Source organism: Heloderma suspectum, chromosome 15 (genome assembly GCF_057233095.1).
Source record: "Heloderma suspectum isolate Gila_16-S chromosome 15, 16-S_ref, whole genome shotgun sequence".
Taxonomy (NCBI): Eukaryota; Metazoa; Chordata; class Lepidosauria; order Squamata; family Helodermatidae; genus Heloderma; species Heloderma suspectum.
Window position 1 is genome coordinate 4,075,339 of NC_139472.1, and position 19,549 is coordinate 4,094,887.

Genomic DNA, 19,549 nt, shown 5'->3' on the forward strand with positions numbered 1-19,549 from the left:
ACCAAAACCACACACGTTGCTTCTCTTGCTACTAACCAAACTAACTTTCAGCCATTGCTGAACATTTACTGCAGGGCGCAGATGATAACTGGTTGCATACGGGAACCCAGGAGCCCTTGTGGGTAAATGGCATGTGGTGGGTGACGTTTTATGACACGCACATGTGTGTGCGTGTGAAAATGCACGGCCTGAACATGAATGCTCCCAGTCTGTCTTCACCACCTGCTTCTTTCCTTTTGACAGGCACTGAAAAGATGTGGTTTTTAAAAATAAAATGGAATTTGGAATTGCCGGCAGGCAATGTCATGGGTCCATATTTACCGCTGTAGCTCCAAATAAATATCCAGAGTTGTTCTTGATGCGTTAAGGGCAGCTTGGAATTAGAACTGGGAACCTTGTGGGGAGTCGAAAAATTGCGGTTTGCTGTTCCTGGATGACTCCGGCCACAGAGTCTGCCCATTGGTCCTCCCCTGACCTGGTAGGGCAATAGAACCTTCCAGGTCAAGCCTAGATTTGGTCTGGGTAACGGTCAGCTTGGTCCTGTCTGCCTGGCCACCGTCCTTGATTCTTTTCCCCCACCCTCGCTTGCTGGCTTCTCCTCAGGACTTGGTCCACCATACCCCCCCACTTTTTTTAAAAAAACCTACCTCATAGAAAACTAGCATGTTAGAGAGAATGGTCCTAGCTGAGTTTTCTTCTGGTGATGCTAGTTTTCTATATGCACTTATTTATTTCTGTATTTATTTATTTAATACAGTTTCCCGTTCAGTAAAGTCATAGGGAAATGCGAGAGCCCATTGGGAAGGAGTCCTAAATTATGCAAAATTGGGAAAAATATGCATAATTTAGTTCTGCTCCCAGTATGAAAATTCAGCTCTTGGTATGAAAATTTCTTTCTTTGACTGCAGAGTATATAGAAAGCCCCTTTGGCTTTCATTTTTGCCAAGCCGCTGTTCTCTTTGCTGGGCACGACTTGCGAGGTTTTGTTGCTGAAGGGGGAAATGTAGCCAACTCTCCCTCTTCCTCGCTGGTGCAAATGGGGTTCGAGCCTCCAGGAAGTTGCCTTGCGCCAGCCGTCTTGACATGAACGGAAGGAGCGCCAGGTTGCTGCCAGGTTGCTTCAGGCCCAGCCTGAGTCATTTTGCACCTGAGGTGGAAAACCCAAATGCAACGGCTGATGGGTTCTCCAGTGAGGACCTTCAGGCTGGAATTTGGGAGGCTTTGAGGGGGCGACAAACAGCCTATCTCTATAGCCATTCTCTTTTGCATGATCCTGGGGCAGTTTCTTGGAGGTGGGAAGAGTCCTGAGGCAGCCATTCTGTCTCCCCCTGCCCCCCAGAATCCACCTCAGACCAATAGCATGTCATGACCTAGCCTCATGACAAGGTGAATTTGGGTGGTGGGTGGTGTTTCTGAAGTTTCATGCCTCCCCCAAAGTATTGCCCAAATGGTCCCCTCTGCTGTTGCTACTTCCAGATGGGGCAGCCATTTTGCCCCAGACCTAGCCTGACCGTCTTCTTGCCTAGCTCCAGTTCATTTTCATTAGGCTTGTGCAAGAGAACGTGCTGGTGGACTGAACCTCATGGGCTAGCTGAAGCCTGTCTCTCACTCCGCCACCCTGAAAAACTGGAACCTGAAGTTTCCTCCTCACTGTTCCTCATGGTAGGCCTGCCCCTGTGTGAAGCTGCGTCCTCTCTCCCTTTCTCTCTCTCCCACCCTCTGCCTCCATCCCTTCCTCATTTCATTGAGAGCAATTATCTCTTACTTTCTCAGAACTGGACGAATCCCCCTTGACCGTGAAAAGCGACATGGCCACCATTGTCAAGGTGATGCAGTTATCGGATTCGGGCCTCGAAATCCGGGACAGGATGTGGCTAAAAATTACCATCTCCAATGCAGTAATAGGTGAGTACCTCACCCTTCTGAGAAAGGGGGCCCCCAACATGGGGCCCCCTGGATGTTTTGGACTACAGCTGCCATACACCCATGACCATTGGCCCTGCTGTCTGGGGTGGATGGGCATTGTAGTCTGAACCATCTGGCAGGCGCCAGGTTGTGGAAGGCCTGCCTAGGCCCACCATCTTGTACATAGAATCGCACAACTTGGTCTTTTCCGGAACAGGGAGGGGGAGCTGGTGCGTATCGCGAGGGGTCTGTGCAGATGCAACACAGCCCATCCCTTAGATCGTCGGCTGCCTCTCCTCTCCCCCAGACAAATTCTCCCTATTGTTCGCTACCCCCCCGCCCCCATAACCGTGATTAACACTTGCCAGGGTTTCCTTGTCACCATGACTTGAAAGGGGAGTTTGCAGCTGGCTAGCCAAGTCTGGTTAAAAAGCGAACGTGGCTAGCGTTAAATGTGGCTAAGATCAGTGCTGATATAATTCTTAACCATGGTTAAGGCTGGTGGGAATTCATATGTGAGAAAGAAGAGGCTTGGGGGGAGGAATGTGCAATTATGCATCTTGCCCCTGCTCCCTTAACAATGGTTCATGGACAAAACCGTGTTACATCTGCTCCAACGCTATGCAAGCTATGAGCTGGTAGTCCCTGAGGTCAAGTTTCAGTCTGTCCACAGACTTCCGTGGTAGCTTTAGGCAGGTTACAGTCTAGCAGTGGGCAGAAGGTGGATCTCCAGATGTTTTGGACTTCAACTCCCAGAAGCCCCTGCCAGCCTGGCCAATGATCAGGGATGCTGGGAATTGAAGTCCAAAACATCCAGTCATCTACTTTCTGACCACCCCTGCCACACACACACACACCACACACCTCTGTACTGTAGAAGTAATAATTGCGCTGTATATTCTCCAGTTTCCATTTGGGGGGCTTGCAGTTAGCAGTTTCAGTTGAGCTTTTTTCTTGAAAGTTGGTGTGTGTGTGTGTGTGTGTGTGTGTGTGCGCGTGCGTGCACGCATGTGCTGGCTTTGTTTTTTCTGCTTGTGCTGCTCCCTTGTCCTGGATGAACCATATGGGTGATCTCAGCCAATCAAGGATCATGCCGCTGAGATGGTGTCATCATGCTAGGTAGCCAACTAGATTCGGCTACATCAGCCTTCTCCAACCAGGTGCCCTCCTGATATCTTTGGCTACAACTCTCAGCATTCCTGACCACTGACCATGCTGGCTGGGTCTGATGGGAACTGAAGTCCCAAACATTTGGAGGGCCCCATAGGCTGGGCTACATAACAACATTTAGGGATGGCGGAGAAATCCTCCATGGACTCTAATGAGGCTGGATTCTATTGAATCTGGCCCCCCGAAGTCTATGGAGGATCAGATCTCTTACCTCCGCCTCCCCATGAAGCCTTCGCTGGCCAGATCCTGCCTGCCACTGGCTCCGAAGCCCCAGCGATATGGCCGCCATTGCCATATTGCTGGCTGGGCTGACAGACTGTGGACGCAAATGGCGTCCACTACGCCATTTGCGTCCCTGCTCTTTGACGTGATAGGCTACGTAAATCTTCATGTAGCCTATTGTGTGAAAAAACAGGGGCGCAAATGGCGTATTTGTGTCCCTGTTCCTTTGCGATAGGCTACATAAAGATTTACATAGCCTATCACGTCTAACAGCAGGGACGCAAATGGCATAGCGGACGCCATCTGCGTCCACAGTCCGTCAGTCCAGCCAGCAATACAGCAATGGTGGCTGTATCGCTGGGGCTTTGGAGCCAGCTGGTGGCTCCACAGAATTGCCATGGAGTGGAGCCGGCTGGTGAGGATTCCGGGGGGAGGGACAGATTGCCCCCCTCCCCACGGACCCCCCCCCGGCAGGTAAGTAATTCGTACATCCCTAACAACAGTGCTGGGGCAAGTGAGAGTAATGGAGAGGGAGGGCAAATGAGGGAACGTAAATAAACAACTGCTCATTTTCACAAGGAGTACTGGGGGGGAAAGCACTGAATATATGAGGCCTTTTTATACAGCATTGAACATGTTTTTGAAAAGCAACAACTAGGTTTACATGGTTGGTTGCTGCAAATATTCTTTACTAACCTACTTTCCATTTGCAGGAGCAGACGTGGTTGACTGGCTTTACACGCGTGTAGAGGGCTTTAAGGACCGAAGGGAGGCCCGGAAGTATGCCAGCAGCATGTTAAAACATGGCTACCTCAGGCACACTGTGAACAAAATTACTTTCTCAGAGCAGTGCTACTATGTCTTTGGAGATCTCTGTGGCAGTGAGTGCTCTTCCCTGCTGTTTTGTGTATATGTCTAAAGCGGTCCTCCAAAACCTCGTGTCCTCCAGATGCTTTGGACCACAAGTCCCATCATCAATAACCATGGGCTGTGCTGACTGGGGTCAATGGAAGTTGTAGTCTGGAACATCTGGAGGACACAGCTCCCATCAACCCTGGCGATGGTGGCAGGGGCCAGTGGACGCTGTAGTCCAAAACATCTGGAGGGCACCAGGTTGGGACAGGCTGTCCTACACTGACTGCTAGCAGCTCTCCAGGGTTTCAGACAGGAGTGTTTCCCTGACCCTAACTGGAGACGCTGGGAATCGAACTGAGGATCTTTTGCATGTGCCCTACCACTGGCTGGTGCTCTGGCTGCACCGTCCTGACAGCTCTTTTGATCTCCACTCCAGATCTGGCTGTACTGAACCTAAACAGCGGTTCCAGCGGGGCTTCAGACCAAGACACCTTGGGCCCCCTCCCGCACCCGGCCGCGCCGTGGCCACTGGGGCAAGGCTATTCGTACCAGTGCCCCCTTGCCCCTCCGTGTTTCCCACCAGCCTACCAGGACCCGGGCTTCAGCTACGGGAGCGGCAGTGCGGGGAGCCAGCAAAGTGAAGGTAAGTCCAGGGACATGAGCATCCGCCTTCTCCTTTGTTCCATTCCTGCTGGCCATTGGCTCGTTTCTCCTCTGCCCCCATTTTTTGTTTGCCCTTTCTCTTCTCATGCTCCGTCGTGTACATCATGCATGCAACTGGTTCTCTTTGCTGCAACGACAAGGCCGGATAATGCCGGTTTTAATCTGGCTGCTTTGCACAGATTCATAGTAGGATGTCGGCTCTCTGGACGAAAGAGCTGAGCTGTGTTGTCATGCTTTCTTGATCATTTGGTAAACTCAGTGTGGTCTGATGGATGGTGTCATGAAGGCCTGGGTTCAAATCCCAGCTCAAGTACAGTTTTATTGTGGATCTGTCCTCACTGGCAGTTTGTGTGTGTGTGTTCGCCAAGGCCAGGACCAGCCCTACTATTAGGCAGGGTGATGCAACCACCTCAGGCAGCAGATTCTAGGGGGCAGCATTCTTCCTGTGCCTCCTGGCGCATTCCCCTCCCTTGGAGGATAGAGCTGTGTGTGCCCTCTTAATTGACCTGCTGCCCGCAGGTGCTGTGGAGTACACAATCCTGCTGCCAGACTTAAAGTAAGATTTAACTGCCAGTCTCGCCAGCTTCTGTTTGTGGAATGGAGGGGGTGCCATCTCGTCTTACATCTCAGACAGCAAAATATCTTGAGCTGGCTCTGGCAAAGGGTGTTCCCTACACTGTAGGATTAACGCATGACCAGGAGCAGTTCAGTATTCAGTTTGGTGCTTGTTTCTATTTACTTTGCAGATTTGCCGGCCATATAACCAGAAGTGTGCTGTGTATATTAGATCAAAACGATCACTCTTCCCTGCACCCATCATCACCTTTACCCCATTTACAAGATGGATGTGGCCACACTGATGTCTGCCTTAGTCACTTCTTGTTTAGACTACTGCAATGCACTCAACGTGGGGCCGCCCTTGAAAAGTGTTTGGAAATTGTGGCCAGTGCAAAATGCTGCAACCAGATTGCTTTCTGGTGTGTGTTTTACTGACCATATTACGCTGGGTCTTATAACAATTGCACAGGTTCTCAATTTCTTTCCAAGAACTAGTTCAAAGTGCTGGTTTTAAAGCTCTATATTGTGTGAGGCATATCTGAAAGACTGCCTCCTCACATGTGAATCTGCCCATAATTTAAAATCTTCACCAGAGTCCCTGCTGTATGTCCCAGCACTGAAAGGGGTTAGGTTGGTGGAAACATAGCACTTCAGTTATGGAACTCCCTACCCAGGGAGGCTAAATTCGACCCTTCTTTGCTCAGTTTCCAGGTAAAGACATTCCTGTTCCACTCAGCACTTGCTATCTTTTAAAAAGGGGCTGACGCTGGTTTTATATTTATGTATTTATTTATTGCATTTATATCCCACCTTTTTTCCTCCAAGGAACCCAAGGTGGCAAACTTTTCTGAAGGTTTTGTTTTGTTCTGTTCTTAATCTTTGTTGTTTTAATGTTTTTCATATTTGTTCTGTACACTGCCTTGAGGGCCATATGGACAGATGGCGGTCTATAAATATTGTAATGAAATAAAGACATAAAAATACAATGTTCTGTCCAAACACAGGATCCAGCCATTCCTCTCTAGGAACTCTGTAAAGGGAGCCAAATAGCATATAATGAGCAGATTCCTCAATAGGTTCTGAACGGCATGGGCAAGGCCTTCCTTCATAACAGAGCCGGTGTAATGTAGTGGCTATGAGAATGAGCTATGAATCAGGAAGTTCCCAGTTCGAAAGCTGCCTCTGTCATGAACTCACTTGGTTGCCTTAGGCAAGCTGCTCTCTCTCAGCCTCCTTCCCCCCATCTACAGTATGAAAGATAATAATACAGACTTGCCTTACAGCAGACATCCCAAACCTGGTGCCCTGCAGATGTTTTGGACTGCAACTCCCATCTTCCCTAGCCATTGGTGCCATGTGGGCTGGGGCAGATGGGAGTTGCAGTCCAAGATGTCTGGAGGTGCCAGTTTGGTGAAGGCTGCCTTATAGGGTTGTTGTAAGGCTCACAACTAGATCATGGCTATGAAGCGCTTTAGAGGGCTGAAAGCGCTTTACCAATAGAGAGAGAGTTGGCTACTGGGCAGTATAGAAATGTAATAAATAAATACATAAATAAAATAAAGTATTATAAAGTGTACAGCTGTACTGCATTGACTTAAACTGAAGTTTCCATAGTTTGCACGTGAAGGCCTTCTTTAAAAAAACAAAGCAAATCTGAGAGACCTTGGATCAGATAAGTCATTTGACCCATTCCCCAACTGCTTGAACATACTGTGGTATGGAAAGGTTGTGGAGTCACAACTCTTTTGTGAGATCTTCCTGAAATTCAGAATCGGCTGATCTATCTAAATTCTATCATTATAAACTCGATAGCATGCTAATCCCTATCCCTTTATATAGGGGTAGGAAACCTGGTGCCTTCCATTGTTTTGAACCACAGCCCCCCCATCATCCCCAACAAGCATAGGCAGTGGTCAGGGATGGTGGGAGTTGTAGTCCAACACACCTGGAGGGTGTTAAGCAGCCTATCTCTGCTTTAATGCCCCCCCCCTCCAGCCCTGTGTGATATGTCAGATCCTCAGCCTGTAGTGGGTGTGTAGTTGCCCTGTTGGCTGTATAAGCTATCCCGAGATGACCACGTGGTGAACCCCCAGCAGACATGAACTGCAGGTGCTACAGATATGTTGTATGAGCGTATCCAGTTAAAAGGGTGGGGGCAAAGGGCATGATGGATGCTGTGTTGCTTTCCCCTTTCTCCACCTTCTGTCTAAAGTGCATTGCTGCTATGGCTGCTGCTGTTGTGTGATTTCTCTTACTGGGGGGGAGTTTTTTGTAACTCTTATTCCCTTGTTTTGTCCTGCGCAAGCCTTAGACTGAAGGATTCATGAAGGAATGCCTGGGATGGGTAAGCGTCTCGTACCTCCACTTAAAAACTATTATCGGTCCATAGCATGATCATCTAGAATCTTGTGACCTCCCTCTCCCAACCTGAGATTTCTAGCTTGCTTCTCCCCACTCTCTTTCATTCCTCCTCCCCCCCCCCCGCACTCCCCTCTCTTTTATTTTCTTTTGAATTATCCCAGCTGTCTGGGCCAAGAACCTGCAAGGTGCCAAGCAAGGCTTGAATGGAGCTCAGTTGGGGTTGCCCAGCACTGATCAGCAGGTAACAGTCAACAGATACTGGCTTACAGGGAGCCGGATTCGCAAAGCAATGAGATTGAGTTCTTCAGGACCGCAGAGAGCTCTGAGAGTTTGAGTTCTGCAGGACCACGGAGAGCTCTGACAGTCTGAGTTCTTCAGGGCCATGGAGAGCTCTGAGGCAAGAGAGATGCTGTTTCACCATAGCTTTGAGCTCAGCTAAGCAGCCAAGACTGAATGCCCAAGCTCTGCACTGATCTAAGAGGTAGCAATAATTTCAAGAAACCGAGCACTAGCTTTTGAGCCCTCCTTTATGGCTGTCTTCCAGTTGTGATATCTGTCTTCTCTTCTTGGGAGCTTACAAAAGACTGAGTGGCCCCAAGTACTTAGTGAGGGACTAGAACTGCAACTTCCTTCTTCTCTTTTGGACTTCTCTTGAGGAGTCCAAACCCCCAGCCTCCAGGGAAGAGTCAGGCATCAAGTGCTCTTTCCCTTGATGGTTACCAGAATGCTCTCCTTTAGATGGACCTTTAGACTGCATCCACAAAGCACACACACACACACACACACACATCATTTTAGAGTTGCTGCCCAAGGCATCTAGCAGGGGAACATGATTGTTCCTACCTTGCCAGGGTAGTGTTTTCTTAATGACAAACTTTGGAGCTGAAACTCAGGTGCAAAGAAGAGTGCTTTCCAACTTCCTCTTGGACTTCTACAGACAAGAACAACTGAACACAAATATAAGGTGTATGTGTGGGGAGGGGAGGGGGAGAGAGGGGGGGAGAAACCCTTGTTAACAACAAGGTTTCCTGGGAAGCCACCTTTGAAAAGAGAGTGGTGAGCCAGTACCTCAACATCAGCCCCCGACCCTGACGCACAAACCACTCACTGTGGCTTCAAAATATATACTGTTATATACAGCACCAAAACAGATCAATAAGTCCTTTCTCCAGTTGAAGGAGTTTAGATCGCATCTCCCCCACAGTAGAATTGATTAATGTCCCTCCACTGGAATAGATTGATGAACCTCAGCAATTTAACTCGAAGGACCAGTTCGTGTACCTGGCTTAATAAACAACAGGATATTAATCTGGGAATGAGCGTCAAGCCTGTGTGCTCCCCCCCTCCACTGACCTGATCCATCTTTAAACCAATGTTCCTCATTGCATCCAAACTGGGGGACTGTGATTTAATGTTTTGCTACTAACCAGGGTCTTCAACCATATTTTAATCTTGGCTTTGTCAGGATTGATTCTGAGCACAGGGAGATAGTTAGCAGCTGAGATTCAGAAGAGGAGCAGCCAGAACTGGGGGAGGTTTTCTCACAGGCCAGTTCAGATATGGGTAGGCGTGCTTTTCAGGTTGCCAATTCCCAGATGGCTGTGCATGAAGCTTCCTCCTTACCCCCCTCTGTGAGAAGCAGCGAGCAGGAGGAGGAGGAGGGACTTGAGGTCCGTGACCTAAGAGATGCCAGGCGGAGGCGCAGAGCTAAGAGGGAAATGTCAGGGGCAGAGCTGAGACATTCAAACCCGTCAGCGATGTGTGAGAGGCTACGCAGGGGAGCAGCAGGAGAGGGGCGGGACCTCCCTCCCTAAGTTAGCCTAGTCAGACAGCCGCCCTTTCAAACTGTGGGCAACTTTCGTTTATCCCATTTGAATCCCCTGGAGGCATTCCTCTGCAGCCAGAGAGTCTACGAGGGTTTGCATCTGTATTGAACCTGAGAATAAGGAATTAAAGGCGTGAGACTGAAGCCTCTCTTTTTGTGTGTTTGTGAGTGCTTGAGGAAAGAGGGGGCCGAGGGAAACTGGACAGGCGTAGGGATCCTGGTTAGTAAACCAACATTAAAAATCACAGTTCCCCATTTCAGATTTCACGGGGAACTGTGGTTTAATTGAAACAGGATCCGTAGCCACAGGCTGTAGAATGTCTGTCAGCAAAGGGTGGGATGCCTTGATTGGAGGGAATGAGTGGAACAGTACCACTCCTTTTAGGGATGGAGGATGCACTGCAACATTTTGTCGCAGGTCCCACTTGTAAATCGAAATCAGCAAAATGTGTTGAGCTGTCAGGGCTTTTCGGACGAAATAGCTGCAGGAAGTGCTACTCTACACTCGCATTTCAGGAAGGTTGGGTTTTTGTTTGTTATATCACAGATTGGACATTTGCCGTTGCTTCCGAGCTGCATCGACCTCCCAATTGTCACCTTAAGAACAAATGTGGCTACGTTGCTTCTACAAGTCTTCAGTCTTGGTATCTGAGCATCCATGCATGGTAGACATCCATCTGCTTCTGGCCCACTGGTTGTGCTTGCCCAGGCCCTGCAGCCATCCATAGCATGTGACCCTTGGCGTCATAGAGGACTGTTCTCATTGCCATTTCGTCGTTTACGGAGGGGAGCCGTTGACGGGCAGACAGCCCAAGGAGCGTAGCCGAGCTGAGCTATGTTCCTCTTTTCCTTCCATTGACCACTCCCTTTTCTCTCTCTCTTCCTCCTCCCTGCTACCCCAGGAAGTAAAAGCAGTGGCTCTAACCGAAGCAACAGCGAGAACAGCCGGAGGGCTCTGAATCGGGAGAAGGATCGCAAATCGGCCGGCAGCGGCAGCGAATCGGATCACGCCACCCGGAGCGGGGGAGGGGGCAGTGTCATGCGGCGCGAGCGGCCCGCCAGCCAGCTCAGCCACCGCAGCCACGTCTCCGCCGCCCCCAGTGAGAGGAGCCCACGCAGCCACCACTCGTACGGGCCTCCAGGAGTCCCCCCGCTATACAACTTCCCGAAGCTGGGCTCCAAAGTCTACGGGACAAGCGGGCCGCCGGGGGGCCCTCCGGTCCGAGAGCTCAGCTCCGTCCCCCCCGAGCTGACAGGGAGCCGCCAGTCGTTCCAGAAGGCCATGGGCAACCCTTGCGAATTCTTTGTGGACATTATGTGAACGGAAGTGCCTTCAGAGAGTCTGCGCCGAGGGTATATTTTGTTGGGGTCCCTCTTTCATTTGTGAATTGATCTTGGACGTTTTAACAAGAAATGGGAGAAGAGAGAAAAAGTGACCCCTCTTGACTGTCCTTTGCATGTCACACCTGCCTGACTCTTGATTTGTGTTTTGCAAGCAAAGAAGGAAGAGGAATTCTGGGATGTTAGATACCTGCAAATCAGTGGAATCTTTTCCCCCCTTTTTTCTTTCCCCTCCTTCCCATTATTTTCTGAATGTGATTGATCAGTGTTCTCTTCACACACCTTAACAAGCTTCGTTATCTGTGGCACCTCTTCCCAGTGCAATTATACTGTGTCCTCCTTGGCTTAATCAAGGAATCATATTTTATATAGTACTTAAAAAAAGAAGACGAAGAAAAGAAGCGACAACACACTATTGTCCAGTCATGCGTATTTGCACCTTTAAAAAAAATGTTTTGGTTTGTTTGTTTCTCTCCAGGCAGGGAAAAATGTCCATTTTATTTTTATTTTTTTCTTTTGCTATGATAAGGATAGCACTAGCCAGCAGCTGTAAAATCTAGGGAGTGTCCATGCAAAAGGTGCATTCTCGGAGTCCCTGCCCAGCAGTGGGTGAAGATATGGCTTTGTAACAAGGTTGTTGTTGATCTTCACTCTTATGCTCTTGTTTGCACATCACGTGTCTGGGTCTATGCCATGTATTTACTCTAAGACGGAAAAGCCACTTGGTCGATGGCTATGCGCTTCATCTTGGGAAATGTGGTCACAAATTCACCGTCTGTGCCCTTCTTGCTCCTCTGCGCATGTGTCCAGGTTTGGGGCTCTGGGCTTTCTGGCCCAAGCCATGAACTCAGATGTGTTGTGTCATACATTCACTCCCTGTTGAAAGGAGCCGTCCAGTAACTGTGGTGTTTGTCAGTTCCTGTGGCTGTGACAGGCAGCCTTGCCTAGTGATCTCCCTCCAGCAGTCTCCAAGGGGAGAGCAGGAGCTATGGCCTCCGCTGATCACTCACCCTGAAGGTGGCACTGTTGCTGTTTCCGTTCCTTTTCCCCAAAGGGGGAAATGTGGAGATCCCTCTCTGGCTCTTTCTCCTTTCTCTTTCTCTCTGGCATCGGCTGCTTCCCTCTGTGCTACAGGCAAGAGCCGCTGGTGCCGGAGAGACGCCTAGCTTCCTTTCCATGTAGGAAAATAGTCAGCAATTACATGTCATGCATCATTTAATGGTCCACCTGATTAATGCTGTAGCAAACTAAAAGGGGATCCTAGCTGTATAGTCAATCAGACAACGAGGGTGCTGTGGCATGCAAATGTGCCCTTGTGCCAGAGGCGGCCATGCGCCTGTGATGTGTTGGAGAATGTCCAAGAACCACCTTGGAGGATTCCCCTGAGGCAACCTTGGGAACATTGTAGTTCTGGGGTAGAGCATCGGCCTCAGTAAGTCCCAGTGCTTTGATTGGTGCTTCCATCTTCCGGTCAAATGTGGTTGTTTGGGTTCTGACCAATGCCAAGCAAATGAGGTTTGTCCCGAATGAGGTCATGGTCTCGCCACTCAAATAGGAAAAGGAAGCAAGGACTCTGCGTGACTCTAGAACAGGGGTGGAGAACCTGTGCTGCCTTCCTGGGGTCCCAGTCCAGCCCTCCAGAGTCCCCCTGCTGGCCACACCCCTTCCCCCTTCCCCCCAATCACCGAGCATTTGGCGGTTTCCTGTGCAGCCCCCCCCCCCATTCTGAAAGGTTGAAATTCCTCTCTGAAGGCTTTGACTGGCAGGAAGAGCTTTAAGCTGAAATGTGCTGGTCTGTTGGGCCCCTCCCCTTTGCCTTTGGCCACACCCCCTTTGTCTTTGGCTCTGCCCTTTTTTTCTTTGGCCCTGCCGACCACAGGAATGCAGCTCTGAGTGCTCCTCTGAAATGGAATTCAGCCCACGGGCTGAGAGGTTCTGCACCCCTGCTCAAGCCTTTTCTGAACTCTGTGGTTGGCCTGGATGAGCCTTGCTGCCTGGGGTTGATGGGAGCTGTAGTGCAATGTGTCTGGAAGGCATGGGGTTGGGGAGACCTGGCCTGCTTGAAATTTAGGATTGCTCAGGTGGGGTGGTGTTCCTTTGTGGTCTCTCTTGAAACCCTGCAGAGTGTGTTTGGATGCATGGATGAGGGTGCTTCTGTCCTGCTGTGGATGGAAGGAGTGAAAATGGAACTGGTGAATGAGTGAGCTGAAACGAGGGAAACCACTTAGACGTTGGCCAAGCACGCTGATGTTTGGATGGCTTCATATCTCTCTGTTGCTGTTGTCCCACCAGAATGAGAGGTGAAAGCGATCTGCCGTGCTGGTTCTCTGTCTCCGCTGTTCACTGCAACACGCAGTGGGAATTGCTGGCAGGAACTCCCCAGATTGCCACCAAGAAAGGGCAAAGACAGACATCACATTGTAAGCATGGCAGATGTGGCTCTGAAAGCGTTTTCTGCCATGAAACCATACGTACATTCTCCTGTGGCTTGGAGCCAGGGCCAGCCCTACCATTAGGCAGAGTGAGGCGGTCATCTGAGGTGGCAGATGCTGGGAGGTGGCAGCAAGGTGCTGGAGGAGAGAGCTGGGTGCCCTGTGACCTCTAAGCTAACCTTCTGCCTTCAGGTCCAGTGGAGGATGCTGTTCCATTGTCAGTGTTCGAGAAACAGTCCAGCTGGGTTTTGTCCACGGAATGGGAGAGGACACCATCTTGTTCTTTGCCTCGGGCAGCAAAATGGCTAAAACCCACCTGAACCCCCCAACAACCCAAAGTTCTAGAAATTTCTAGAACAAGTTCTAGAAATTTCCAGCATGTTGAGGGGAAAGGCTGGGTGTGAAGCAGGCCCGTTCGCAAGAATCAGTAACGTGAACACCCCCCCCCCCCCGAAATATCTCTGGAGCTGTTTGTAAAAGGATTCACGACTCTCTTCTTTGGTAAGGTGAAAGCTGGACATCCAATCTTTATGTGTGCTGCTTTAAAAAGAAAAACAGAAAGGCAAAACGTCCACCTGACGCTCGAGGGGAGGGACCAGATGTAGAGCCGATCCAGCGTTTGACTCGCAAGTCATGTACATGTACGGCACAAATGACAAAGATGGGTTTACAACCCCCAATGTCCACCATCTTAAATCACCCCGACTTTGGTGGCTTCTGGGCTCTTCGTAATGAGCTGATACTGGCAGTTTTTGAATCGATAGCACTTAACATTCCCAGCATATGCTAGGCGTAAGCGGGCCTGTCTCCTTTATGAAGAAGCGATTTTAGCTTGATCAACAGGAGGATGGTAGGACAAACCTCTTCTTTCCCATTCCACCATCCCCTCCCAGCTTCTCATGTCATTTGCTGATGGTTTTTCATGCCCCCTCCCCAGTCTCACTTTCTTCTCTGAACAACCTTGCCTTGTCCTTCGAGCTAATTCCCTTAAGATAATGCATATCTAAATAGGAGCAAATTTGCAGCTAGGGAAAATTTCTAACACTGTGATTTCCAAACTCTGGGCTGGAGCATAATAGCATGTGGAGAGAGGGTGGCTGATTGTGCGGGGTGAGAATTAAATGAAAGAACAGAATGTGTTTAATGGCTTGTGGTATTGACAATAAATCTGGGCAAATGGAGAGAATTGAACGACAACCTGAAGAGCCCATAGGGACCCACCAGAAGAGGATGGTACTCGCTCCTCTCTGTCTGCGAGATGTTTCCCTTGGTATCTTCCTCTGTCCCATCAGCCCCTGCTGGATGTCGGTAATCGCATCTCTCCATCCATTCCATGGATCAATCAACCACTCTCAATGCTGAGAGGATTGCCTGTGTACACCATTTGCTGGGGAACATGGGCGGGAGGGTGCTGTTGTGCTCATGTCCTCCTTGTGGGTTCCTGGTCGACAGCTGGTCGGCCGCTGTGTGAACAGAATGCTGGACTAGATGGGTCTTTGGTCTGCTCCAGCAGGGCTCTTCTTACGTTGATTAACTGCCTTCACAGGAGGCTGTTGCTGTATCTCTGGATGAGTCAATGGACTGGGTCCAGACCTAGTCCTACTTAGGCATAGTCCCAGTGATTTCAACGGGCCTACTCTAAATATGATATCTGGATTCCACTCAATGTTCTGGACTTGCCTTCTTCTATTGAGGTGCGTCTCTAAATAGACTGTTCCATCCCTCCCAAAGCAGAGATGCAGGAAGCTGCCATTGGCCTTGGTGTGAGTCATTGCTCTGGGTTGGGCTTCCTTCAAATATGGCCCCCCGTAAACATCCATGCAGAGAAAGGGGGTGGGGGGCTGCTCATAAAGAACAGCTTCCGGCGATTGTTTGGCATGGGTGAGCATTTCATCGCAGTTCAGTTTTGAAAAGAGTTTATATCAAAATGTGCAAAGTTCTCCAGATTTGAGATGAAAATAACTTGAGATGTACAACATTTGCAGAAACTGCAACTGACACATTTGTCCATCCAGGCTCAGAGCTTTGAGTACTTGGCTCTTTAAAGTCTGGCTTTGAATCCCTGTGTATTCAACCAAGTTTGTGGTGCTGAGTTAAAGTTGCCACCTCTTTTTTCTGACAGACTCTTCATCTTTAGCAACTGTGTGCCAGGCAGGTATACCATCTCTGTGCAGGGAACAGCTGTGCCTATTGAATTTGGCCAGTGCAGATGGATGAGAATTGTTTTGATCAGAATGTACCCAAATTCACAAAGTTCTTCATATTCAGGAGAGAGAGAACTTGAGATTTTAAAAATGTGAATGCAGAAAAAAGCGGAACAGACAGATTCACCCATGCCTAGTGATTGTACAGGTGAGCGCTTCCTTTGACTTGTGTCTGGAAAAGGAGCATCTTAGTTTTCAAAAATTTGGGGCAATAGTGTGATAGAACTTCTGCTCTGGGAAGGGGTGCAGGGTTCTCTTTATGGCTCTCTTTCCTCTAAATCCATGTATGTGTGTGGTTTGCGCTCTCTTTTTTTCCCCCAAGGTAAACTTAAAGGCGATCAGAATAACCGGAGTTAGGAGGTTTGTGCTTTTGGAGGTGATGGTGGCATGCTTTGCGATGACATTTTGTGACTTTCTTGACCATTGCTAGACAATTCCGCTTGTGGTAGCATGCGTTTCTCTGATTTTAGTCTTCTCAGCTCCTTGTTTGGTATGGCTGCACTCCAATCTTTAAACTGGCTTAATTTACCATCACGGCAATCTTCTTCCCCATGCCCTCCTTCCACCCACACCCTAAAGAATCCTTGGAATTGTGCTTCTATAAGGCAGCTGGCTATCTTGGGGCAGAGGGATGCGATATAAATAACACGGGGTTGTCTCCAAAAGCAGCAGCCCCGTCTTGAGTTCCTTCCACCCCTTCATAACAGCTAGCTCAACCTGGGCCGGATCCTGGCATTATCGTTTCCTTCCACTGCTCAACATTCAGGGCAAACTGAACTTAAGTTTGGAATGATGAGAAATTGAGAGAAACCAAAATGGACAGATATGACCTCCATCCATCCATCCATCCATCCATCCATCCAAGCAACTGGCAAAACAGGAATCAATGTATATTCATTTCTATCAAAAGTTTTGGCTTCCACCTTGATAGAAATTAAAGAATATACATTTCATCCTATGTGTGTTTCAACGAAAAAAAGGGTTATTTGCAAGAAGAAAGAAGGTGGGATATAAATATAATAATACATTAAAAAAAACCACTGATGCATGTGTAAATTTTCACACATGACATTGTACACTCCTTTTTCTGAGATCCATGTAGGAAAAGTACTGTGCATGACACAGGGCTGTCTTGCCCTGAGGGTATTGTCTTGTGGTGCTGAATGGCACAACTTTATCCAGCTGTGCAGTGTGATCCTAATTAAGTATATGGAAATGTCATAATGAGTTCAGTGGGATTCATTTCCTAGTAAGCATGTTTAGGGTTGCAGACTTTGGTTCATGACTGATTTAACTTTTCACAGGTGAAGACAGATGTAACATTCTAAGGATTACATCTGTCTTCTGCCATCAATGGCTCTACCATCCTGTCCTGATGACCCTGTGTTTGCCCTTCTCTTTCAAAGCGATCCATTCCTGAGTGTTTTATCGAGATATGATTGTGCAAACCCGCCCTTCTGCATAGACTTTGATCTTTGACCTATCTTGTTTTGGTTTCTGTTATGGTTTTCTGGGGGCGGGGGTCAAGTAGGCAACCCCATCTTGGGCGCTGACAAAATGTTGAACAGTTCTGGTGGGGTTTTGTTCTGTTTTTCCTTTTAAAAACTGCATTTAACTGGATTGTAATGAGTAACTTCAAAAGAGTGATTAATTCTAATCAGTGATTAGAAAGACATGTAAAGAATTTATGTACAGTAGAGAAAATTGGAAAGATATTAAATAAGGATAAAGGAGGAGATGAGAATCTCCCCTCCCCTCCCCTCCCCTCCCCTCCCCAATACCAATGGTCCTAGAACTGGTTCAGCTCCAAGATTGACTTCTTAGTGGTGTGAACTGCACGGTTCCCCATTTTAATTGTCTATGCCATAATTTGAATTCTTTCTTTTTGTAGATATTGTATTAAAACTCAAGTTGTCTGTATAGTTAATATATAGCTACTTATGTGTAAATGCTATTTTAAAAACTAAAAAAAGCTTTTAATTTTATGTGACAAATGCACTCCTATGTCTTTTCTTCATTTGTGGTGATGCTTTATTATGAGATATATATTTGTGTGTGTGTGTGTGTGTGCGTGTCTATCTTCTGACTGCAAGCATAGATACTTTTCCTGATGCTACTCCCCCGTGGTCATGCAGTGCTGATGAGATAGTCTTCCTGCCCCAAATATTTGACAAGGAAAAGGTTAACATGTTCCCATTTTCTGCTTTCTCTCATAATCGGGTAAATTGGGGTATGTGTGTACCATTTTCCAGCTTTCTACCTGTTGCAGAAGTATTTTTAACTTAAGTTATGCAAATACACAAGTCGGCAATGCCCAGAAGCCTTCACAGATGCTGACATCCTCCTGTTCCAAACTCCTTGGTCAAGTTACAGCAGTGGACATCTTTTAAAGTTCTTGGGGGGAAAAACTTGAAAAAAAATACTTTGAAAAAAATAAGTTACCCAGTAGTCTCGTTTGCGGATGGACGGATTTTGTTAAAACCTTTCCGTCTGTGCATCACGGATTGTCAGGCATCTTTCATTCTGTTGTCCACTCATTTGCGGAATCGGATTTTTCTCAACTTCCCAAACTTTCATTTGTGTTGGAAAGTGTGAGCTTACACAAATGTGCACTTCTGCAAATGTGCAAATCCCCCCACCCCCATGTGCATTTTCATGCTCGAGCCTATAGGGAAAATGTGTTTTATTTTTATGTATTTTTGTATGACTAAATGTGCATACAATTCTGGAAAGTTAAAAAAAAAAAATTGGTCTGCAAGTCCATGGAATCCATGCAATTCAGGAAAAGCCAGTCTGCTGTGGAATCCATGGGTCGGATTCACAGACCTCTGATCTCAGTTGAATCCATTGCAGATTTCTCCAACATCCCGAGTCATGATGACTATTTATTATCAGGAGCAGTCTGCCTCTCAATCGCAGTGGCTGGACAACATGAGCAGGAAAGTGCTATTACGCTCATGTCCTCTTTGAGGGCTTCCCAAAGGCAGCTGGTTGGCCACTGTGCAAACAGAATGCTGGGCTAAATGGAGCCTGGCTGTGAAATGCTGGCAGTTGTAGGACTTTTCTCTCTCTAAACTCTCATGGGATTGTGCCCTTAGGCAATTAATGGTCTTAAACCTGGGGCCTGATCCAGCCAGGGCCCACACTTGAGAGACTCGAAGGTGCCAATATGACTCATGTCCACTTGTGTGAAAAAATGATATTGTTTATTGATGGAAAATGGATGCAGATAATAAAAGCAAAGGAAGGCTTAAAAACTCAAAGCTGGAGCTGCCCTGGTTCCCGTAATGCAGCAGGCTTTTCCCAGGGGCTGTTTTCCTGAGCAGGTAGCGTACCTCACCCCTCAGGTGAGGACAGGTAGCAGGCCAAACTGCCCAGGACTTTATAGGGCTTGTCTCACTGAGTTAAAAACTGCCACAAGACACACACACACACACACACACACACACCCCTCCCTCCCATCACCAAGGAGGAGAAAGGTGGGGAGCTTAATTTCTGGGCAGGAAAGGAAGTTTCTCACAGCAGAGAAAGGAACATTCATATCAGAAGGAAAGTACGAAGCATGCAAGACAGCTACTGTGCATTATCTAACTTTAGTTAGTGGCAAATGCATTGACCTCCACTTTACAGCAATGAGAATCAACGCTCACTTCATAACTGTTGCTAACTGCTCTATCGAGTAAGTATTCCTATGCTACCAGATGCTCCATATGTCTCTGTGCAAGTCCACACCTGACTTCTCGCTGTTCTTCCGAAACCAAATCCAACACACCAATCTTTAAGGTACTTTTCTGTCCCCTTCTAAGAAGCATTTATAACCAGGCTAAACCTGGGAAGATGTGGGTGGAGACACACTCTCACCTGAGAAGACAATATGGCTCCTTTTTTTTTTTTTTTACAATTGTTGTGGCTCTGGTGGGGCTGGGTGATACGCATACCTGTTTTAAGCCACAGGGTGGCCATCTTTCATGCGCCATCGGCCAAAGTTCCTCATGTTTAATGTGGAAGTAAAC

The 19,549-nt window shown here is 48.1% G+C and overlaps 1 protein-coding gene across 3 annotated transcripts in view; it reads left to right on the forward strand.

Moving 5' to 3' along the window:
• DVL1 (dishevelled segment polarity protein 1) overlaps positions 1–17,520 on the forward strand; it is a 136,943-nt gene extending 119,423 nt beyond the window's left edge. The window contains exons 12-15 of one of the 3 annotated variants that reach the window (XM_084822185.1): positions 1,774–1,905; positions 4,011–4,178; positions 4,589–4,795; positions 10,462–11,620. In XM_084822185.1, coding sequence (XP_084678311.1) covers positions 1,774–1,905; positions 4,011–4,178; positions 4,589–4,795; positions 10,462–10,880 — 926 coding nt within the window. In that variant the 3' untranslated portion in view covers positions 10,881–11,620. Of the gene's footprint in view, positions 1–1,773; positions 1,906–4,010; positions 4,179–4,588; positions 4,796–10,461 lie in introns of all 3 variants that reach the window. The other 2 variants (XM_084822186.1, XM_084822187.1) reach the window with 2 other exon arrangements.
• The last annotated feature ends 2,029 nt before the right edge of the window (positions 17,521–19,549 follow it).